The 20554-nt window shown below is 44.3% G+C and overlaps 1 protein-coding gene across 1 annotated transcript; it reads left to right on the top strand.

The window, feature by feature from the left end:
• The first annotated feature begins 1460 nt into the window (after window positions 1–1460).
• On the top strand, window positions 1461–8137 carry LOC139561805 (ras-related protein Rab-38-like). Its single transcript, XM_071379097.1, has 4 exons — window positions 1461–2138; window positions 6379–6509; window positions 7208–7357; window positions 7915–8137. Exons 1-4 carry the CDS (start codon window positions 1946–1948, stop codon window positions 8128–8130), a joined length of 690 nt encoding a protein of 229 aa, XP_071235198.1. The 5' UTR covers window positions 1461–1945; the 3' UTR covers window positions 8131–8137.
• Window positions 8138–20554: the final 12417 nt, after the last annotated feature.

The raw sequence follows: 20554 nt of genomic DNA, 5'->3' as shown, positions 1-20554 counted from the left end.
TCCACTCGGGACATACACTGGTATATGTATATTTTTTTGTTCCCCCTGCTGCGCTATGTTGCGTCAGAGCGATGGACAGACAGTACAGTGAACGCTTGGCTTGTGTTAACCTATCGTAGCAGGCGTAGAACGACCAGGCTTGTGTTAACCTATCGTAGTGGGCGTATAAAGACCAGGCTTGTGTTAACCTATCGTAGCGGGCGTATAAAGACCAGGCTTGTGTTAACCTATCGTAGTGGGCGTAGAAAGACCAGGCTCGTGTTAACCTATCGTAGTGGGCGTAGAAAGACCAGGCTCGTGTTAACCTATCGTAGCGGGCGTATAAAGACCAGGCTTGTGTGGGCCTACACAACTTTATCGGTAATAGGGGTGTGGTCGTCAAACAGCTGACGGCTGGGCAGAAGACGCTTCACGCTCAGAGGAATGGCAACCGCTTCTACTTGAGGCGAGCGCGCACTCACGGGCTGCTTGACCTAACTTGACAGCTGATGACATCACTTTTTATAACTTTTTTTGCACTAGATGGAATGGAAGTTGGGTAACAGGTGAAGAGTCACCAATACGGACAGTTGTGCGTGAATTCATTGGACGTGTATGGAAAATAAATAAACTGGAATATGTTTTGAGAACGCGAATGTTTCTTTCTCTCTATCAATTAATGTACTAGTTTAGGCTAGAATATGTGGAGGATTACCTTATTTGGCATACAGACAACTTCAGGTAATGGGGAAAAGGGAGCTGCTGAAAAGTGGACCCATATGGAATGGAAAAAAAGATAGACACTGACTTGGGTTCAGTGGTGTAAAGTATTTAAGTAAAAATACTTCAAAGTGCTACTTAATTCGTTTTTTGGGGTATCTGTACTTTACTTTACAAATATATATTTTTCCTGACACCCAAAAGTACTCATTACACTTTGAATGCTTAGCAAGACAGGACAATTGCCTAATTCACACACTTATCAAGAGAACATCCCTGGTCATCCCTACTGCATCTGATCTGGCAGACTCACTAAACACATGCTTCGTTTGTAAATTAAGTCAGAGTGTTGGAGCATGCCCCTGGCTATCCGTATATTAAAATAAAAAAATACGATAACATTATGCCGTCTAGTTTGCTTTATATAAGGAATCTGAAATTATTTATACTTTTACTTTTGATACTTAAGTATATTTTACCAAAACCATTTACTTTTGATACTTAAATATATTTTAAACCAGATACTTTTAGACTTTTACTTGCACTTGAGTGATTTTCTATTAAGGTATCTTTACTTTTACTCAAGTATGACAATTGGGTACTTTTTCAACCACTGCTTGGACAATTTGTTTCTTTATGTATTTTCCACTACATTTTTGTATGTGGACAACTATGTTGTGTAGTTAGCCTTTATTTGATCGGTTAAAGGGGTGTGGTCGTCAAACAGCTAACGGGCAGAAGAAGCTTCATGCGCAGAGAAACGGCAACGACTTCTAGAAAAGTTGAGCACGCACACAGACCGCAGGCTGTTTGACCTCATTCGACAGTTAGTTAATGACTTTGCGCTGACGGCACTTTTTAGAAGTTCTCCTTTTTGCGCTAGATGGAATGAAGGTTGGGTAGCAGGTGAAGAATCACCAATACGGACAGTCGTGGACTTGTATAGAAATAGAAAAACGGAGAAAATAGAAATAACTTCTGGAATATTTTTGAGAATGCAATTTTTGAATAAGTGTTTTCTCTCACTGTCAATTGATTCGTATACTATCTTGTGTAGAATTACCTTACTTGTCATACAGACAACTTCAGTAACGGGAAAAGAGAGCTGCGAAAAGTGGACCCATATGGAATAAAAAACAACTGAAAAAAGAGACACTGGCTTTTGGAATATTTTTTTCTTCATGTCATGGACAACAATGTGGTGTAACTAGACTTTATTGTTATTCTACCAACCCATAACCCAACCATGCAGCAAGAACGCTTGCTCAAGGTCCTGGTCATCGGTGACTTGGGTGTCGGCAAGACGTCCATAATCAAGCGTTATGTCCATCAGATATTCTCTCAACATTACCGGGCCACCATAGGAGTAGACTTCGCTCTCAAAATCCTCAATTGGGATCACAAGACCGTGGTGCGTCTGCAGTTGTGGGACATAGCCGGTTAGTAGCCTAAATGAATTACCTTATTGTAATTACCTACCCTACGTCGCCTACCTTTTTGCTTTTATAACTGTATTATTTTATAAGACACACAAGTCTACAATATGTCACGCACTTAGCGCATGCTCCACGTTAAATGGTATCGGCCACTCGGTTGGTAAGCTAATTACGTGTAACTAAAATACCCTATAGTTTTGTAACGTTTCTATTTTTATTTGACACATAGGAGTCTTCACAATTAGGTTAAGTTCTTAATCAGTAGCAAATGATGCCCAAAACGCTGGCATGCACACACGCCGGACAAAGGCGCGCGCACAAGCACCTTTATATTCTTGAGTCTTTGTAATTGACTGTGTGTGTGTGTGTGTGTGTGTGTACCAGAAGTCTTCATTAGAATTGTAAACCAATTAACATTCAGAGAAGTGAGGATATTTTGTCAGTCCTCACTTGTAAAAAGGATATTTTAGGTTTAGGGGTTAGAATTAGGCTTGAAATTGGAGTTAAATTTTGAGGTTAGGTTTAGGGATTATGGAAAATAGGATTTTGAATGGGAATCAATTGTTGGTCCACAAAAAGTCTTCTCAGGTATAGTAAAGCATTGCTGTGTGTGTGTGTACTTTAGCCCATCTGTCAACAGAGCAGACCGTCGATGGGGCTGTATCATTTAGACTTTTCCTCCTAATCATCTCCACCATAGATAATGACATCATCACACCATGTCTACCAGCTGTCAGTGTGTATGATGATCAGTCATTCTCACGCCAGGGCTCCGTTGAGAGTAGGTGTACTAATCTGGGACCTGTCCATATAATCGTATTCATTATGATCTAAAAGGGGAAAGTGTATGATCGATCATTCTCATGCCAGGGCTCCGTTGAGAGTAGGTGTACTGATCTGGGACCTGTCCATATAATCGTATTCATTATGATCTAAAAAGGGAAAGTGTATGATTGATCATTCTCATGCCAGGGCCTGTCTGTATTTTTTAAATAAAGCTGATCTAGGGTCAAGATGTCCTTTTAGATCAAAATGAATTGGAGTATACGGACAGGTGGGAATCTGATCCTAGATCAGCACTGTTACTCGGAGACACTTTATACAGGTCCCCTGCCATGTCCATATCATCCTATTTATTATCATTTATAGACCAGCGTTTCCCAAACTTGGTCCTCGGGACTTCAAGTGGTCCACCTTTTTGTTTTTTGCCCAAACACTACACAGCTGATTCAAATGATCAAAGCTTGATGATTAGTTGACTATTTCAATCGGCTGTGTATTGCTGGGGCAAAAACCACACACCTGGCCTCCTGAGTGGCGCAGCGGTCAGGTATGGCATCGCAAGGCTTGAGGCGTCACTACAGATCCGGGTTCAATCCCAGGCTGTGACTGGCCGTGACTGGGAGACCCTTGAGGCGGCGCACAATTGGCCCAGCGTCGTCCAGGCTAGGGGAGGGTTTGGCCGGCCCGGATTTCCTTGTCCCATTGCTCTCTCGCGACTCCTGTGGCGGGCAGGGGGCAGTGCACGCTGATGTGGTTGCCAGTTGGACGGTGTTCCTTCCGACACATTGGTGTGGCTGGCTACCAGGTTAAGTGAACAGTGTGTCAAGTAGCAGTGCAACTTGGCAGAGTCGTGTTTCAGAGGACGCATGGCTCTCGACCTTCACCTCTCCCGAGGCCGTACGGAAGGTGCAGCGATGGGACAAGACTGTAACTACCAATTTGGAGATCACGAAAAAGGAGTAAAAGCAGCCCCAAAAATGTTACAAAAACCACAACAACGTGCACCCCTTGGGGTCCAGAGGACCGAGTTTGGGAAACGCTGCTATATAAGGACAGAAAACGGATCCTACATCAGCAGAAACGGATTCTACATCAGCAGAAACGGATCCTACATCAGCAGAAACGGATCCTACATCAGCATAAACGGATCCTACATCAGCAGAAACAGATCCTACATCAGCAGAAACAGATCCTACATCAGCAGAAAACGGATCCTACATCAGCATAAACGGATCCTACATCAGCAGAAACGGATCCTACATCAGCAGAAACGGATCCTATATCAGCATAAACGGGTCCTACATCAGCAGAAACGGATCCTATATCAGCATAAACGGATCCTACATCAGCAGAAACAGATCCTACATCAGCAGAAACGGATCCTACATCAGCAGAAACGGATCCTACATCAGCAGAAACGGATCCTACATCAGCAGAAACGGATCCTACATCAGCAGAAAACAGATCCTACATCAGCAGAAAACAGATCCTACATCAGCACTCCTGCCCTGAGCCTCATTGTCAATAGGAGTCCTAAACAGTTTGTCCTTAGGGCTATGTGTTTAAAGCTCATTGGCAACTCATCTCTCCTGTAGAAGCAGATGTGGACTTAGTGAATGGAGATAGACATTGTGGGATGGCACAATGCATGCAGGCAGTGGATCGACAGAGATGGTGTGGTAAACAGAGATGGTGTGGATCGACAGAGATGGTGTGGTAAACAGAGATGGTGTGGATAGACAGAGATGGTGTGGTAAACAGAGATAGACGTTGTGGAATGGCACAATGCATGCAGGCAGTGGATCGACAGAGATGGTGTGGTAAACAGAGATAGACATTGTGGAATGGCACAATGCGTGCATGCAGTGGATAGACAGAGATGGTGTGGTAAACAGAGATCGACATTGTAGGAAAACCTGTCAGAAAAGCCTTGCTAATCTGATGTTATTCAAGCAATGCATGTTAGCAGCAACCGCTACACTATACAACCAAAAGGATGTGGACACGTGCTCATTCCAAAATCATGGGCATTAATATGGAGTTGGTCCCCCCCTTTGTTGCTATAACAGCCTCCACTCTTCTGGGAAGGTTTTCCACTAGATGTTGGAACATTGCTGCGGGGACTTGCCACATATGCTCTTGTAGCTGAATGGAAGAAGCATGAGTGAGGTTGGGCACTGATGTTGGGAGATAAGGCCATGCTTTCTGTCGGCGTTCCAATTCATCCCAAAGGTGTTCGATGGGGTTGAGGTCAGGGCTTTGTGCAGGCCAGTCAAGTTCTTCCACACCGATCTTGACAAACCATTTCAGTATGGACCTTGCTTTGTGCACAGGGGCATTGTCTTGCTGAAACAGGAAGGAACCTTCCCCAAACTGTTGCCACAAAGTTGGAAGCACAGAATCATCTAGAATGTCATTGTATGCTGTAGCGTTAAGATTTCCCTTCATTGGAACGAAGGGGTTTAGCCCAAACCATGAAAAACAGCCCCAGACCATTATTCCTCTTCCACCAAACTTTACAGTTGGCACTATGCATTGGGGCAGATAGCGTTTTCCTGTCATCCGCCAAACGTAGATTCGTCCGTCGGACTGCCATGTGGTGAAACATGATTCATCACTCCAGAGAACGCGTTTCCAGTGCTCCAGAGTCCAATGGCGGCGAGCTTTACACCGCTTTGCACATGACATTGCACATGGTGATCTTAGGCTTGTGTGCGGCTGCTCGGCCATGGAAACTCATTTCATGAAGCTCCCGACGAACAGTTCTTGTGCTGACGTTGCTTCCAGAGGCAGTTTGGGACTCGGTAGTGAGTGTTGCAACTGAGGACAGATGCTTTTTACGCACTACACGTTTCACCGCTCGGCAGTCCCGTTCTGTGAGCTTGTGTGGCCTACCACTTCGCGGCCGAGCCACTGTTGCTCCTAGACGTTTCCACTTCACAAAAACAGCACTTACATTTGACCGGGGAAGTCTAGCAGGGCAGAAATTTGACGAACTGACTTGTTGGAAAGGTGGCATCCTATGACGGTGCCACGTTGAAAGTCACTGAGCTCTTCAGTAAGGCCATTTTACTGCCAAAGTTTGTCTATGGAGATTCAGCAACGGGTGTGGCTGAAATAGCCAAATCCACTAATTTGAAGGGGTGTCCACATACTTTTGTATATTTATATATAGTGTTTTTCATTACACATCCTGAACGGAATGTGTTGTTGTTAAGAGAGAGCCTGTTCTCTCTGTCTCTGTCTATCTAAATGTTTGCCCTAAAATAGCGTGTCTGTCTATCAGCTGGTTTTCCCCGGTATATTAGTATCATGTGAGAGAGGTTAACTTCCAGGAGAAATTACATTTACACACTAGAAAACTCACTTATATACACACACACACACACACTTAGCTGATTACATAATTTTATTGAAAAAGATTGTTGTTGTAGGTATATCATTGTTGTTGTGTCCCCAGGCCAGGAGCGCTATGGCAACATGACGCGGGTGTACTACCGTGAGGCTGTGGGTGCGTTGGTGGTGTTTGACATGACCCGAGCCTCTACCTTCCAGGCTGTCCTCAAGTGGAAGAGAGACCTCGACTCCAAGGTTACTGTCAAGTCACGCTTAGAACATGCTTATAACCAGTAATAATGCATTATACCTGGTGGTGTTTGACATGACACGGGACGGGCCTGCACTTTCCAGGCTGTTTTCAAGTGGAAGGGAGACCTCGACTCCAAGGTCTAAGACAAGGGACATAATATGCTTATAACATGCTTATAACCAGTTGTAATGCGCCGCGCGTGCATGGAAATAACAAAGAACAGAAAGAAATAGTAGATTCTGATGAAGCTCAAGTTCTGTTTACATTTAATAAAGCTTTGTTTACATTCCCCCTTCACTCTTCCATTTCACCCTTCCCTCCTTCATTCCTATCTGTCTTTTTCTCTCTCTCTTCCCTCTCTCTCTCTCTCTCTCTTGCAGCCAGTGGCTACTGTCATATTTGCTAATAATAACCTTTGTTAACATTTTATAAAGACCTTGATCAGTCAGTCTCTGTCTCTCTCTCTCTCTCTGGCTCTCTCTGTCTCTCTGTCTCTCTGTCTCTCTGTCTCTCTGTCTCTCTCTCTCTCTGTCTCTCTCTCTCTGTCTCTCTCTCTCTCTCCCTCTCTCTCCCTCTCTGTCTCTCTCTCTCCCTCTCTGTCTCTCTCTCTCCCTCTCTGTCTCTCTCTCTCCCTCTCTCTCTCTCTCTCTCTCTTCCCACAACTCCGTCTCACCACTCCTTCATCCCTATCTCCTCCCAGGTTGCTCTGGGTAACGGGAGGCCAGTTCCGGCCGTCCTATTGGGTAATAAGTGTGACCAACTGAGCACTGGTCTCTGCTCCAAACTGCCCAAACTGGAGAACTTCACCAGAGACCACGGCTTCGTGGGGTGGTACGAGACCTCAGCCAAGGTGAGAGGTCAGAGGTGAAGAGGTAAAAAGTCACGACATGGGGTCGCGGCATAGGGAGGGATAGGTCTCTATTGTTGCTGTATGGAGTGTATATCAGGGGATTTATGCTTTATGTTAGATGTTAGCAGACAGTGTGTCCGTGTGTAAGTCTTAACAGAGCTCATTCATAGAATGTAAATACCTACTAACTGCTGGCTGAGTGAGGGGCTGTAATTATAAACTGTCTTTTTACCTCTCCCTCTGTCTGTCTCTCTCTCTCTCTCTCTCTCTCTGTCTCTCTGTCTCTCTCTCTCTCTCTCTGTCCGTCTCTCTTTGTCTGTCTGTCTGTCTGTCTGTCTGTCTGTCTGTCTGTCTGTCTGTCTGTCTGTCTGTCTGTCTGTCTGTCTGTCTGTGTACTTTATTTACAATGGTGTTTGTTCTTCACTGGTTGCCCTTTTCTTGTGACAACAGGTCACACATCTTGCTGCTGTGATGGCATTCTGTGGTATTTCACCCAATAGATATGGGAGTGAAAATTGAATTCTCTCTTTCTCCCCCCATCCCACTCCCCCTCGCAGGACAACACCAACATCGATGCAGCCATCATGTGTTTGGTAGAGAGCATCATGGCGGTAGAGGAGGAGAGGTTGTCAGGTGGAGATCCTAGAGACCACAGTGTCCTGCTCCTACCACGCTTTGACTACAATATGAAAGAGAGGACAGGGGTGCCAGGGTGTGATGGGTGTAATAAAAAGATTACTCTGCCGGGACGGAGAGAGATGGGGGATATCTGAGGGGGAGGGAGAGACAGGGGAGAGAGAGACGGGGGAGAGGCAGGGGGAGAGAGAGAGGGAGGGGGAGAGGCAGGGGGAGAGGGAGAGGCAGGGGGAGAGGGAGAGGCAGGGGGAGAGAGAGAGGGAGAGGCAGGGGGAGAGAGAGAGGGAGAGGCAGGGGGAGAGAGAGAGGGAGAGGCAGGGGGAGAGAGAGAGGGAGAGGCAGGGGGAGAGAGAGGGAGAGGCAGGGGGAGAGAGAGGGAGAGGCAGGGGGAGAGAGAGGGAGAGGCAGGGGGAGAGAGAGAGGGAGAGGCAGGGGGAGAGAGAGAGGGAGAGGCAGGGGGAGAGAGAGAGGGAGAGGCAGGGGGAGAGAGAGAGGGAGAGGCAGGGGGAGAGAGAGAACATTGGATATAGATGGATTATTGCTGAGCCTGGATGACATGGCAGATCACAGTGGAGGATAGAAACATCCACATCATTGAGGAAACATCTGAGATGTTATCAACAGTGTTACTGTTGCATCACACTCATCACAAAGACAAATAGTGTCATTCTGAACTAAAAGAAGAGTGTGTGTGAGTTTAGTAATCATAACCCCCAACATTAGACTTCTGCCTCTACACAGCTTTGTCCAGTATAATGTTCAACAAGCCTTTTAACAGAAAGCTTTAGCCAGGTCACACCCACTAACAAACAGCTAGAGAAAATGTTATTGTCTGTGATGATTAAACCGGAAGGCTGAGAGGAGTCAGTCAGTCAGTCAGTCAGTTATGTGTCCATCAGTCAGCCAGTCGGTCAGCCAGCCAGTCAGTCAGTCAGTCAGTCAGTTATGTGCCCATCAGTCGGTCAGCCAGCCAGTCAGTCAGTCAGTTATGTGTTAATCAGTCAGTCAGTCAGCCAGCCAGCCAGTCAGTCAGTCAGTTATGTGTCCATCAGTCAGTCAGTCAGCCAGTCAGTCAGTCAGTTATGTGTCCATCAGTCAGTCAGTTATGTGTCCATCAGTCAGTCAGTCAGCCAGTCAGCCAGTCAGTCAGTTATGTGTCCATCAGTCGGTCAGCCAGCCAGTCAGTCAGTCAGTTATGTGTCCATCAGTCGGTCAGCCAGCCAGTCAGTCAGTCAGTTATGTGTCCGTCAGTCAGCCAGTCAGTCAGTTATGTGTCCATCAGTCAGTCAGTCAGTCAGTCAGTTATGTGTCCATCAGTCGGTCAGCCAGCCAGTCAGTCAGTCAGTCAGTTATGTGTCCATCAGTCAGTCAGTCAGTCAGTCAGTTATGTGTCCGTCAGCCAGCCAGTCAGTCAGTTATGTGTCAGCCAGTCAGTCAGTCAGTCAGTTATGTGTCCATCAGTCAGTCAGTCAGTCAGTTATGTGTCCATCAGTCAGTCAGTCAGTCAGTCAGTCAGTCAGTCAGTTATGTGTCCGTCAGTCAGCCAGTCAGTCAGTTATGTGTCAGTCAGTCAGCCAGTCAGTCAGTCAGTTATGTGTCTGTCAGTCAGCAGGCCAGCCAGTCAGCACATGCTCATGTACAACACATACTATAACAAAGTGATGACTTACAGTTGAAGTCAGAAGACACCTTAGCCATATACCTTTAAACTCAGTTTTTGTTGTTGTTTTTTTCTCAATTCCTGACATTTAATCCTAGTAAAAATTCCCTGTCTTAGGTCAGTTAGGATCACCACTTTATTTTAAGAATGTGAAATGTCAGAATAATAGTAGAGAGAATGATTTATTTCCGCTTTTATTTCTTTCATCACACTCCCAGTGGGTCAGAAGTTTACATACACTCAATTAGTATTTGGTAGCATTGCCTTTAAATAGTTTAACTTGGGTCAAACATTTCTGGGTAGCCTTCCACAAGCTTCCCAAAATAAGTAGGATGAATTTTGGCCCATTCCTCCTGACAGAGCTGGTGTAACTGAGTCAGGTTTGTAGGCCTCCTTACTCGCACACACTTTTTCAGTTCTGCCCACAAATGTTCTATAAGATTGAGGTCAGGGCTTTGTGATGGCCACTCCAATACCTTGACTTTGCCATTTTGCCACATCTTTGGAAGTATGCTTGGGGTCCTTGTCCATTTGGAAAACCCATTTGCCACCAAGCTTTATCTTCCTGACTGATGTCTTGAGATGTTGCTTCAATATATCCACATAATTTCCCTTCCTCATGATGCCATCTATTTTGTGAAGTGCACCAGTCCCTCCTGCAGCAAAGTACCCCCACAACATGATGCTGCCACCCCCGTGCTTCACGGTTGGGATGGTGTTCTTCGGCTTGCAAGCCTCCCCCTTTTTCCTCCAAACATAACAATGGTCATTATGGCCAAACAGTTCTATTTTTGTTTCATCAGACTAGAGGACATTTCTCCAAAAAGTACGATCTTTGTCCCCATGTGCAGTTGCAAAACGTAGTCTGGCTTTTTTATGCCGGTTTTGGAGCAGTGTCTTCTTCCTTGCCGAGCGGCCTTTCAGGTTATGTCGATATTGGACTCGTTTTACTGTGGATATAGATACTTTTGTACCTGTTTCCTCCAGCATCTTCACAAGGTCCTTTGCTGTTGTTCTGGGATTGAAGTGCACTTTTCGCACCAAAGTACGTTCATCTCTAGGAGACAGAACGCGTCTGATTCCTGAGTGTTATGACGGCTGCGTGGTCCCATGGTGTTTATACTTGCGTACTATTATTTGTACAGATGAACGTGGTACCTTCAGGCGTTTGGAAATTGCTCCCAAGGATGAACCAGACTTGTGGAGTTCTACAATTTATTTTCTGAGGTCTTGGCTGATTTCTTTTGATTTTCCCATGATGTCAAGCAAAGAGGTACTGAGTTTGAAGGTAGGCCTTGATATACATCCACAGGTACCACTCCAATTGACTCAAATTATGTAAATTAGCCTATCAAGAAGCTTCTAAAGCCATTACATCATTTTATGGAATTTTCCAAGCTGTTTAAAGGCACAGTCAACTTAGTGTATGTAAACTTCTGACCCACTGGAATTGTGATACAGTGAATTATAAGTGAAATAATCTGTCTGTTAACAATTATTGGAAAATGTACTTGTGTCATGCACAAAGTAGATGTCTTAACCGACTTGCCAAAACTATAGTTTGTTAACAAGAAATGTGTGGAGTGTTTGAAAAACGAGTGCCTAAGTGTATGTAAAATTCTTACTTCAACTGTACCTCTGTCTCTCTCTGATGACTTGGTATTAATAAACACTTTTTGACAAACAGGACTATTTTGTGATTGGCATTTTCTTCTTAATATCTTTAGTATTAAGCAATATCATTAGTATTGTGCAAAATAGCACCAGCTGTGTGTGTGTGTGTGTGTCAGTACTAGTATGCTTGGCATCTTAAGCTGTGCTGTTGCCTGTTGCAATAGAAAACCCAACTGCCACTCCAGGCAGGCTAAAGCAAATGCTGAAGATATTTGACCATTTGAAAGATATTAATGGATACCATTTCTATGTCTCTACCCGTTTGAAATGGGTTGAAACTCTCAACCTCAACACGAGGTGAAGAAAATGAACTCACCAACCAGACCAGGACATCGCCAGTCTGCAGCTGCGCGTGTAAAGTGGTTCAAGCTCGGACTATCCACATGAGGTGGAGAAAGGAGAAAACTCCCCTCTTAGACAGTCACTGGTACAGCTAAGTAGCAGTTCTGAGGAATTAACACCCATGGAGACCAGACAAATAAGAAGGACATTGGGACCTCTTGTGGACAATCAGAGCGTTACAGACACAGCAGACACCATCCAAAACCCTTAACAAGAAGGCTTGGATCCGACTGAGATAAACGACGAATGAAGGCATTTCACACGTTAATACGTTCATGATTTCTTACTCCAAACGGGCGGCGGTTTGTGTGAAAACTATATGATTAATGTGAGAATAATTCTGAAATGGTGTAAACTATCAGTGGTGTAAAGTACTTAAGTAAAAAGTAATTTAAAGTAGTACTTAAGTTGTTTTGGGGGTATCTGTACTTTACTATTTATATTTTGGGCAACTTTTACTTTTACTTCACTACATTCCTAAAGAAAATAATGTACTTTTTACTCCTTACATTTTCCCTGACACCCAAAAGTACTCGTTACATTTCGACAGGAAAGTGGTCCAATTCACACTTATCAAGAGAACATCCCTGGTTATCCTTACTGCCTCTGATCTGGAGGACTCACTAAACAGAGAACATCCCTGGTCATCCTTACTGCCTCTGATCTGGAGGACTCACTAAACAGAGAACATCCCTGGTCATCCTTACTGCCTCTGATCTGGAGGACTCACTAAACAGAGAACATCCCTGGTCATCCTTACTGCCTCTGATCTGGAGGACTCACTAAACAGAGAACATCCCTGGTCATCCCTACTGCCTCTGATCTGGAGGACTCACTAAACAGAGAACATCCCTGGTCATCCTTACTGCCTCTGATCTGGAGGACTCACTAAACAGAGAACATCCCTGGTCATCCCTACTGCCTCTGATCTGGAGGACTCACTAAACAGAGAACATCCCTGGTCATCCCTACTACCTCTGATCTGGAGGACTCACTAAACAGAGAACATCCCTGGTCATCCTTACTGCCTCTGATCTGGAGGACTCACTAAACAGAGAACATCCCTGGTCATCCCTACTGCCTCTGATCTGGAGGACTCACTAAACAGAGAACATCCCTGGTCATCCTTGCTGCCTCTGATCTGGAGGACTCACTAAACATAAATGCTTTGTTTGTAAATGATGTCTGAGTTTTGGAGTGTCAGATTGTTGGAGTGTGCCCCTGGCTATCTGTAAATGATGTCTGAGTGATGGAGTGTCAGATTGTTGGAGTGTGCCCCTGGCTATCTGTAAATGATGTCTGAGTGATGGAGTGTCAGATTGTTGGAGTGTGCCCCTGACTATACATCAATAAAAAGACAACGGTGCCATTTGGTTTGCTTAAAATAAGGCATTTGAAATGGTTTATACTTGTACTTTTGATAGTTAAGTACATTTTTAGCAATTCCATTTACTTGTAATACTGAAGTATATTTTAAACCAAGAACTTTTACAATTTTACTCAAGTAGTATTTTACTGGGTGACTTTCACTTTTACTCGTCATTTTCTATTAAGGTATCTTTACTTTTACTCAAGTATGACAATTGAGTACTTTTTTCTAAACCAACCCCTATAATTCCATTATTAAACCCATTCAATAAAGGAAAAATAACCCAGGAATGAGAACCCAGGAATGAGAACCCAGGAAAAAGGACCCAGGAAAAAGGACCCAGGAATGAGAACCCAGGAATGAGAACCCAGGAAAAAGGACCCAGGAAAAAGGAAAAGAAAAGCTAAATACCTCTAACACCAAGCAGTGCTCACTCTGCCCTCAGAGAAAGGTCCAGAGAGACAAGCAGTGCTCACTCTGCCCTCAGAGAATGGTCCAGACAGACAAGCAGTGCTCACTCTGCCCTCAGAGAAAGGTCCAGACAGACAAGCAGTGCTCACTCTGCCCTCAGAGAAAGGTCCAGACAGACAAGCAGTGCTCACTCTGCCCTCAGAGAAAGGTCCAGACAGACAAGCAGTGCTCACTCTGCCCTCAGAGAAAGGTCCAGACAGACAAGCAGTGCTCACTCTGCCCTCAGAGCAAGGTCCAGACAGAGCTGCGTCTTTTCCTACAATGCCAGAACTATACAGACTTACGGGCAATTTTCTAACCCAAAATTGAAAACAAATACAAAGATTATGGAAATAAAAACCGAAAAGGAGAAAATACAATATCTATTGGGTGAAAAAAAAGCTTTGTCCCAGTGGAACGACCAACCAGGACAATAAGATTGTCTTATGGTAAAACTGTCCATGCCAATAAAGCCCTTGGAAATTTGAGAGAGAGAGCGAGCGAGCGGGGGGAAGAGAGAGCGGGGGGGGGGGGGGGGGGGAGAAGGGGGGGGGGGGGGTTGGTTGGGGGAGAGACGGGGGAGAGAGAGGATGGGTGAGGGGAGGAGAGAGCGGGGAGTTTTTACAGTAGGTTATTGTTAAAACATTTTCTCACAAATCCATGGATAGTTTTTATCACAAATGAAATCATTCCATGTCTTTACAGGGTCTATATATCCAAAGTTAATCTCAGCACAGTCCCCTGCCCGAATTGATCAGGCTGTCCATCATACCAGTACGTAGAGGATAAACAACACAGAGAACCAGACAGTCAGAAACTGTGAGAAACTGTGGTGAAACATAAAGTTAAGCAGTACAGCTTTAATAAAGCCATTACAGGATCAAGAGTGGGCCACCAACTATTTCAACGGCATTTTCATATGCAGTTGGTTTATATGATACATCTACAAAGCTCATTGAATGACATCTAAAAGTCTTGAAAATAATCTCTCTCCCTCTGTAGCTGGTCTTTCTCTTCAGTCAGGTTGTTGTAGCTGTCTGTAGCTGGTCTTTCTATTTAGTCAGGTTGTTGTAGCTGGTCTGTAGCTGGTCTTTCTCTTTAGTCAGGTTGTTGTAGCTGGTCTGTAGCTGGTCTCTCTCTTTAGTCAGGATGTTGTAGCTGGTCTGTAGCTGGTCTTTCTCTTTAGTCAGGTTGTTGTAGCTGGTCTGTAGCTGGTCTTTCTCTTTAGTCAGGTTGTTGTAGCTGGTCTGTAGCTGGTCTTTCTCTTTAGTCAGGTTGTTGTAGCTGGTCTCTCTCTTTAGTCAGGTTGTTGTAGCTGGTCTGTAGCTGGTCTTTCTCTTTAGTCAGGTTGTTGTAGCTGGTCTGTAGCTGGTCTTTCTCTTCAGTCATATTGGTTTTATAAAGAGAAAAATGCTTCTCTTCAGAGTCTCCAATGCCTCTGTTATCTGGAAAAGATTTGGTTGTTTAACAACAAAAGCGACACATGCACAACTATGGGGCAAAACAGATGGGGTTGGCTTATATTGTTAACAACATGTAAACTATAGTTTGTCTCCATTGTTTATTGAAAGGGAGTGGAATCTGTAGTGACTCCTCAAGCACTGAGACCGCTGCGCCACTCGGGAGCCAATTAAAGCAGATGGTGATAAATATTAGCCTTTCTTGTAGGCCTAGCATATCTCCTGCCCAGTGGATCGCGCTGTTGAGTTTGGGCGGCATGAGGGGGAAAATGTACTATTCAGCTTCGTATAAGAAATGACTGAGGTGTTTTAACATATTACAGTCATACTATGCTACAGTAGACCTTTATGTTATTATATTTGGTTCTGTAACATACTAATAAATCATTATGTGATATTGGGAGACATTGATTCATATTGATTAACCAATAATACGTTTTTTCTTTTTTATATTTAACCTTTAACTAGGCAAGTCGGTTAAGAGCAAATTCTTATTTACAATGACGGCCTAGGAACAGTGGGTTAACTGCCTTGTTTAGGGGCAGTATGACTGAATTGTACCTGGTCAGTTTGGGGATTCGATCCAGCAACCTTTTGGTTATTGGACCAACGCTCTAACCACTATGCTACCTGCTGCCCCATAAGTGATGAGTAAGACTATTAGGCTTAGGCAACAGATCTTGATGACTATTTGAATCGATTTGAGCGCCCTTCAAATCATGGTGCTGAAAGGACAGCACCATAACCAACTGGTCACATATGCCCCCCATCCGCACCCCTTTGTGGTTCCTAATTCGTGGCTTGATCTTTTATTTCTGAGGATCCGTACCCGTGAGTGCGAAACTACTCGCAATATCTCGCGGGACTTTGGGACCACTAATTTTCTCTTGACGAAAGCGGAATAGATACACTATACAGTGCATTTGGAGAGTATTGTTCCTTCCTCAATCTTGGTTTCATCAGACCAGAGAATCTTGTTTCTCATTGCCTGCGAGTCCTTTCGGGGCCTTTTGGCAAACTCCAAGCGGGCTGTCAAACATAAAAAACAGAAATACCTAATTTACATGAGTATTCAGACCCTTTGTTATGAGACTCGAAATCGAGCTCAGGTGCATCCTGTTTCCATTGATCATCTTTTAGACGTTTCTACAACTTGATTGGAGTCCACCTGTGGTAAATTCAATTAATTGGACATGATTTGTAAAGGCACACACCTGTCTATATAAGGTCCCACAGTTGACAGTGCAAAAACGAAACCATGAGGTTGAAGGAAATGTCCTTAGAGCTCCGAGACAGGATTGTGTCGAGGCACAGATCTGGGGAAGGGCACCAAAAACGTCTGCAGCATTGAAGGTCCCCAATAACACAGTAGTCTCCATCATTCTTAAATGGAAGAAGTTTGGAACAACCATGACTCTTCCTAGAGTTGGCCGCCCCTCTCTCTCTTTCTGCTTCTCTCTCTGCTGTCTCTTTCTCTCCCCCTCTCTCTCTTTACTTTTCTTATTACTAACTCAGTCTCCAGCTGTGGTAGATCCTCCATTTGTTCTCTCGTTCATTCTTTCCTTCCTCCCCTCTCTCTGACCTCTAACTCCCTAAAACCACAATATAATCTATTTCTATAATGAAACTGATATGTAACTATACCCAAGGGCATCGTTTGGGTTATTTCATTGGAATTATATTGAATTCTGCTTATATCACGTTATACCACAATAAACAGAAAGGTTTATGTTACAAATGCTTTTGACCCAGAAGTGTCAGGTTTTAATGGCACGAAATCTCGCTGAGCTCTCTCAGCACCATGGATAGCAACTTACACACTACAGCCAAGATTTTGATAAAAACCCCAATCAGTTTACGTTTTCAAAAGAGTTGCAGCTTCCTTGATGCTCTGTGGAACTCCCTGAGGAATCGACAATTCCCTCCCCCTCAAATGCCAGTTGAATTAGTTGAGCTTTCCTCGGGTGTAGCGTGCTTCTTCTGTGCTGAACACGTTCGTCAAAGTGGAAAATTAGTTCTCTCATGAAGCTGTGGATGCCCCAAAAGTCAGTCCCATGTGTCAGTGCAGTAAGCTCGGTCCGTATAGCGGACTGAGGCCCAGACAATCATTGCAGGATATCAAGTGGGATCCATTTGTCCTCATTGGGAGTAGAGCATGCAATTTTAGTCTGTAAAAACTGGCAAGCAACTCGAAACTCAGCTTCCACCAAATCTGTTGTGCTTAGATCCAGCAGTAGTTTTATCTAGAAAGTCATGACTCTCTGGGTCAAGGGAAAACAGGGGCTCAACCAGTTGGCTGTTGCGTTCGCTGAATCCTTCTGACATTGAACACATTACAGCATCCAACGTGCTGAAAAACAGTCATACCTAACCACCCAGTGGCTTTCCATAGGCCCCCTACCAGGCTCCCTACCAGGCCCCCTACCAGGCCCCCTACCAGGGCCCCTACCAGGCCCCCTACCAGGCCCCCTACCAGGGCCCCTACCAGGCCCCCTACCAGGCCCCCTACCAGGGCCGGCGCCAGAACAAAGCAGTTGTAAGGACCTTTGATTTCCATAGGCAGGCAAGTTTTTCGACGAGACCTCCTATGTCTCTTTCTCTCCCCCTCTCTGCACGTACAACGCGCTTGTACGTTTACTTTTTTTTTTTTATAGGGTTTATAGTAAAGACCATAGGCAGCTCGTGAGTTTCAAGTTTGAGGAAGCGTACAATTTATCCTACCATTTCTACCGAGCTGCGTGCCAGTTAGGATTATTTGTAGATGCGCATTTTCGTGGAGCGGTTTCATTTCAATAATAACACTTTAGTTGATCAAAATCATTGTCATGTGATTATTCCCAAAAAATCTGAAGTAAAATGATGAAAATCTAAAAGTTAAAATTCAACTACGGCAAGCGCCCCAGCCTCTGCCATATGGACATATTAACATACTGTGATCCATTGGCGGTTTGCCACGCCCTGACCTTAGTTCCTTTGTTATGTCTCTATTTTGGTTTGGTTAGGGCGTGAGTTGGGGTGGGCATTCTATGTTTTGTTCTATGTTTTGTATTTCTAGGTGTTTGGCCTGGTGTGGTTCTCAATCAGATGCAGCTGTCTATCACTGTCTCTGATTGAGAACCATACTTAGTTAGCCTCATTCCCACCTGTGCTTGGTGGGTAGTTGTTTTCTGTATTGCACCTTGCAGAACTGTTCGTTTGTCGCTTTGTTGTTTTTGTTCAAGTGTTCGTATTTATTAAAAGTATTATGAATACTTACCACGCTGCACCTTGGTCCTCTTCTCCTTCTCCCGACGACATTCGTTACACGGTTAAAGAAATGAGAGCCTAGAACTCAGAGATAGCCTATAGGCCAATTCAGCAGTAGGCCTATAACTTCTATAGTCAACTAAGTAAAATACATAGTCCTAAAAGCCGACAAATAAATACAGTAGAAAATATCCTGATGAAAATCCGGGTCTTTCTATCCAGTGGCGATTATAGATAAATCTTGGTGGGGAAAACTCAACAACAACAAAACAATCGATGCATGCCAGCAAAGCCACAACACAACACAACACTAAACAATACATGAGTTGCACTATAACGGTGACATACGGTGCCCACAAACTACATAAAGCTGTCCAAACAGCAGAGCTTTCTTTTCAGCACCATGGAGTTAATCCTTATCACCTCTACACCTGGCTATCAGCGGAAACTATGGCATAAGGGGACGATGAGCGGATAAGATCCAATTTATCATTTTGATTAAGAATTTCGATTGTTCAGCACTTTTGAAATGTACAGCGACAGAATTCAGGACATGGGCCGTCCTTACAGTATTCTCCCTGTACACCAAATCAGAACCATAGGATAAATAAAGGAGGCATATAAGCGGACAATGAAAGCTCTTACAATATTTGATGATGACATTTCTCTGAAACAGGCTATAGGCTACGTGTGCACCACCAAGTCAGAACAGTAGGCGAAGTTATGAAGGGGAAAGGGACAAATTATTAGGGTGAGGCACATGGGCTACTAACAGCTTCCTACACAACATACACTTAGTATTACTTTCTTAGCTCCAGTATACATATCTCCCCGGCATATTACATAATGTATGCAGCAGCATACAATACATTTTTGGACTCACCTTGTTGTGCTGTTCTCAAGTGAACAGAAAGGAGGCAAGGCGGTCCTTCTTGTGGGCAAATTTTGTTTACCTGTGGCCAATGACCTTGAGCCTTCTTGGATGGGAACTTCTAATGGAACTCTCCGGCAGCACCCAAGGGGCTTGAATTTTTGAGCTCTACCCTCTAAATTTTGCAGTGACATAGTGTCCCCATGAGTGACAGAACACTGAGCCAATCACGGTGCAACTAGAGAACATGACCAACCTCTATGCTCTGTATTTTCTGGCTGGCTTGCCTCACCACCACAGAAAGCACTGAGCTAGGCTGAAACACCTGCATGTTGGAGCTGCTTTGAAAACAATAAAGAGATCATGTCTGTATGTGCCTTTTATTAACTCATTAATTTTTTTCTCCCCAAAAATCAAAATAAATTAAATGTTATTTGTCACATGCGAGCTCCCAGTTCTACCTCCTACTCCTGGCTCTAGGCGTGGGAATATCTGCGAGGGTCTACATGTGCGTGGTGCAATAGGTCGGCTGCTGCCAGTCCATAGTGATTGGCCCTGAGTCGGCTGCTGCCAGTCCATAGTGATTGGCCCTGAGTCGGCTGCTGCCAGTCCATAGTGATTGGCCCTGAGTCGGCTGCTGCCAGTCCATAGTGATTGGCCCTGAGTTGGCTGCTGCCAGTCCATAGTGATTGGCCCTGAGTCGGAGGCTCTGTCCAGTGAGGTGTAATTAAATGGACATTGTGACATCTGGTGCCCCTCCTTCCTAGACACATCAAGAAAACTGAAAATAGGGAGTGCGGCCATGCTTCTGTGGAGAAAATATAAATGGTATCGAAACAGTGTTAGTTGGAAACAAGTGTTTTAAGAGACTGAGATTGAGTTTCCAGTTTGACCCCCAATTGTTTTTTTTTGGGGGGGGGGGGGGGTATTTATAAGCCACAACGTATTTTGTTGTCAGTACATATTGAGGCTCTCTCTGGTGTTGGGTCCATTAATGCACTCTGTGACATTTACAGATGTAGGATCTTAATTTGATCACTCTTTTTCTTACTGAGAATTTAACTGCACCACAGGAAATGCAGATGAACTGTGTGATTTTCATAAATGAATTGAAAACCCCTCACTAACACATGGTCATATTAACAGTATTACACTATCCATGTAGCCTATTTTTGGAAAGCTAATAGCCTAACTGCCGATCAAGCAACATTATGGACTAAATGTTCAAATCCTGTTGCTGCAGGATTATTTTGCTGTAACAATATAGGTAAAATTAAGATCCTACATATGTAGCGCCCCTCTTCCTGAGTAGATCTATTGAGGCAAACCTCAAGTAAGCTACCGGAGGGTTCTTGACTATGCCTATTCATGAGGGTGCATGAGTGGTGTTCTAATCAAAGTTGGCAGTCTGAAGTTAGGATATCATGGACTGATTGGACTAGATGGTTTTAGCCAAGTAGAAAGCTTTGACACAAATGACATGATTGCT

Source organism: Salvelinus alpinus, chromosome 31 (genome assembly GCF_045679555.1).
Source record: "Salvelinus alpinus chromosome 31, SLU_Salpinus.1, whole genome shotgun sequence".
Taxonomy (NCBI): Eukaryota; Metazoa; Chordata; class Actinopteri; order Salmoniformes; family Salmonidae; genus Salvelinus; species Salvelinus alpinus.
The sequence above is the reverse complement of the archived record's forward strand: the minus strand, read 5'-3'. Positions and strand labels throughout refer to the sequence as shown.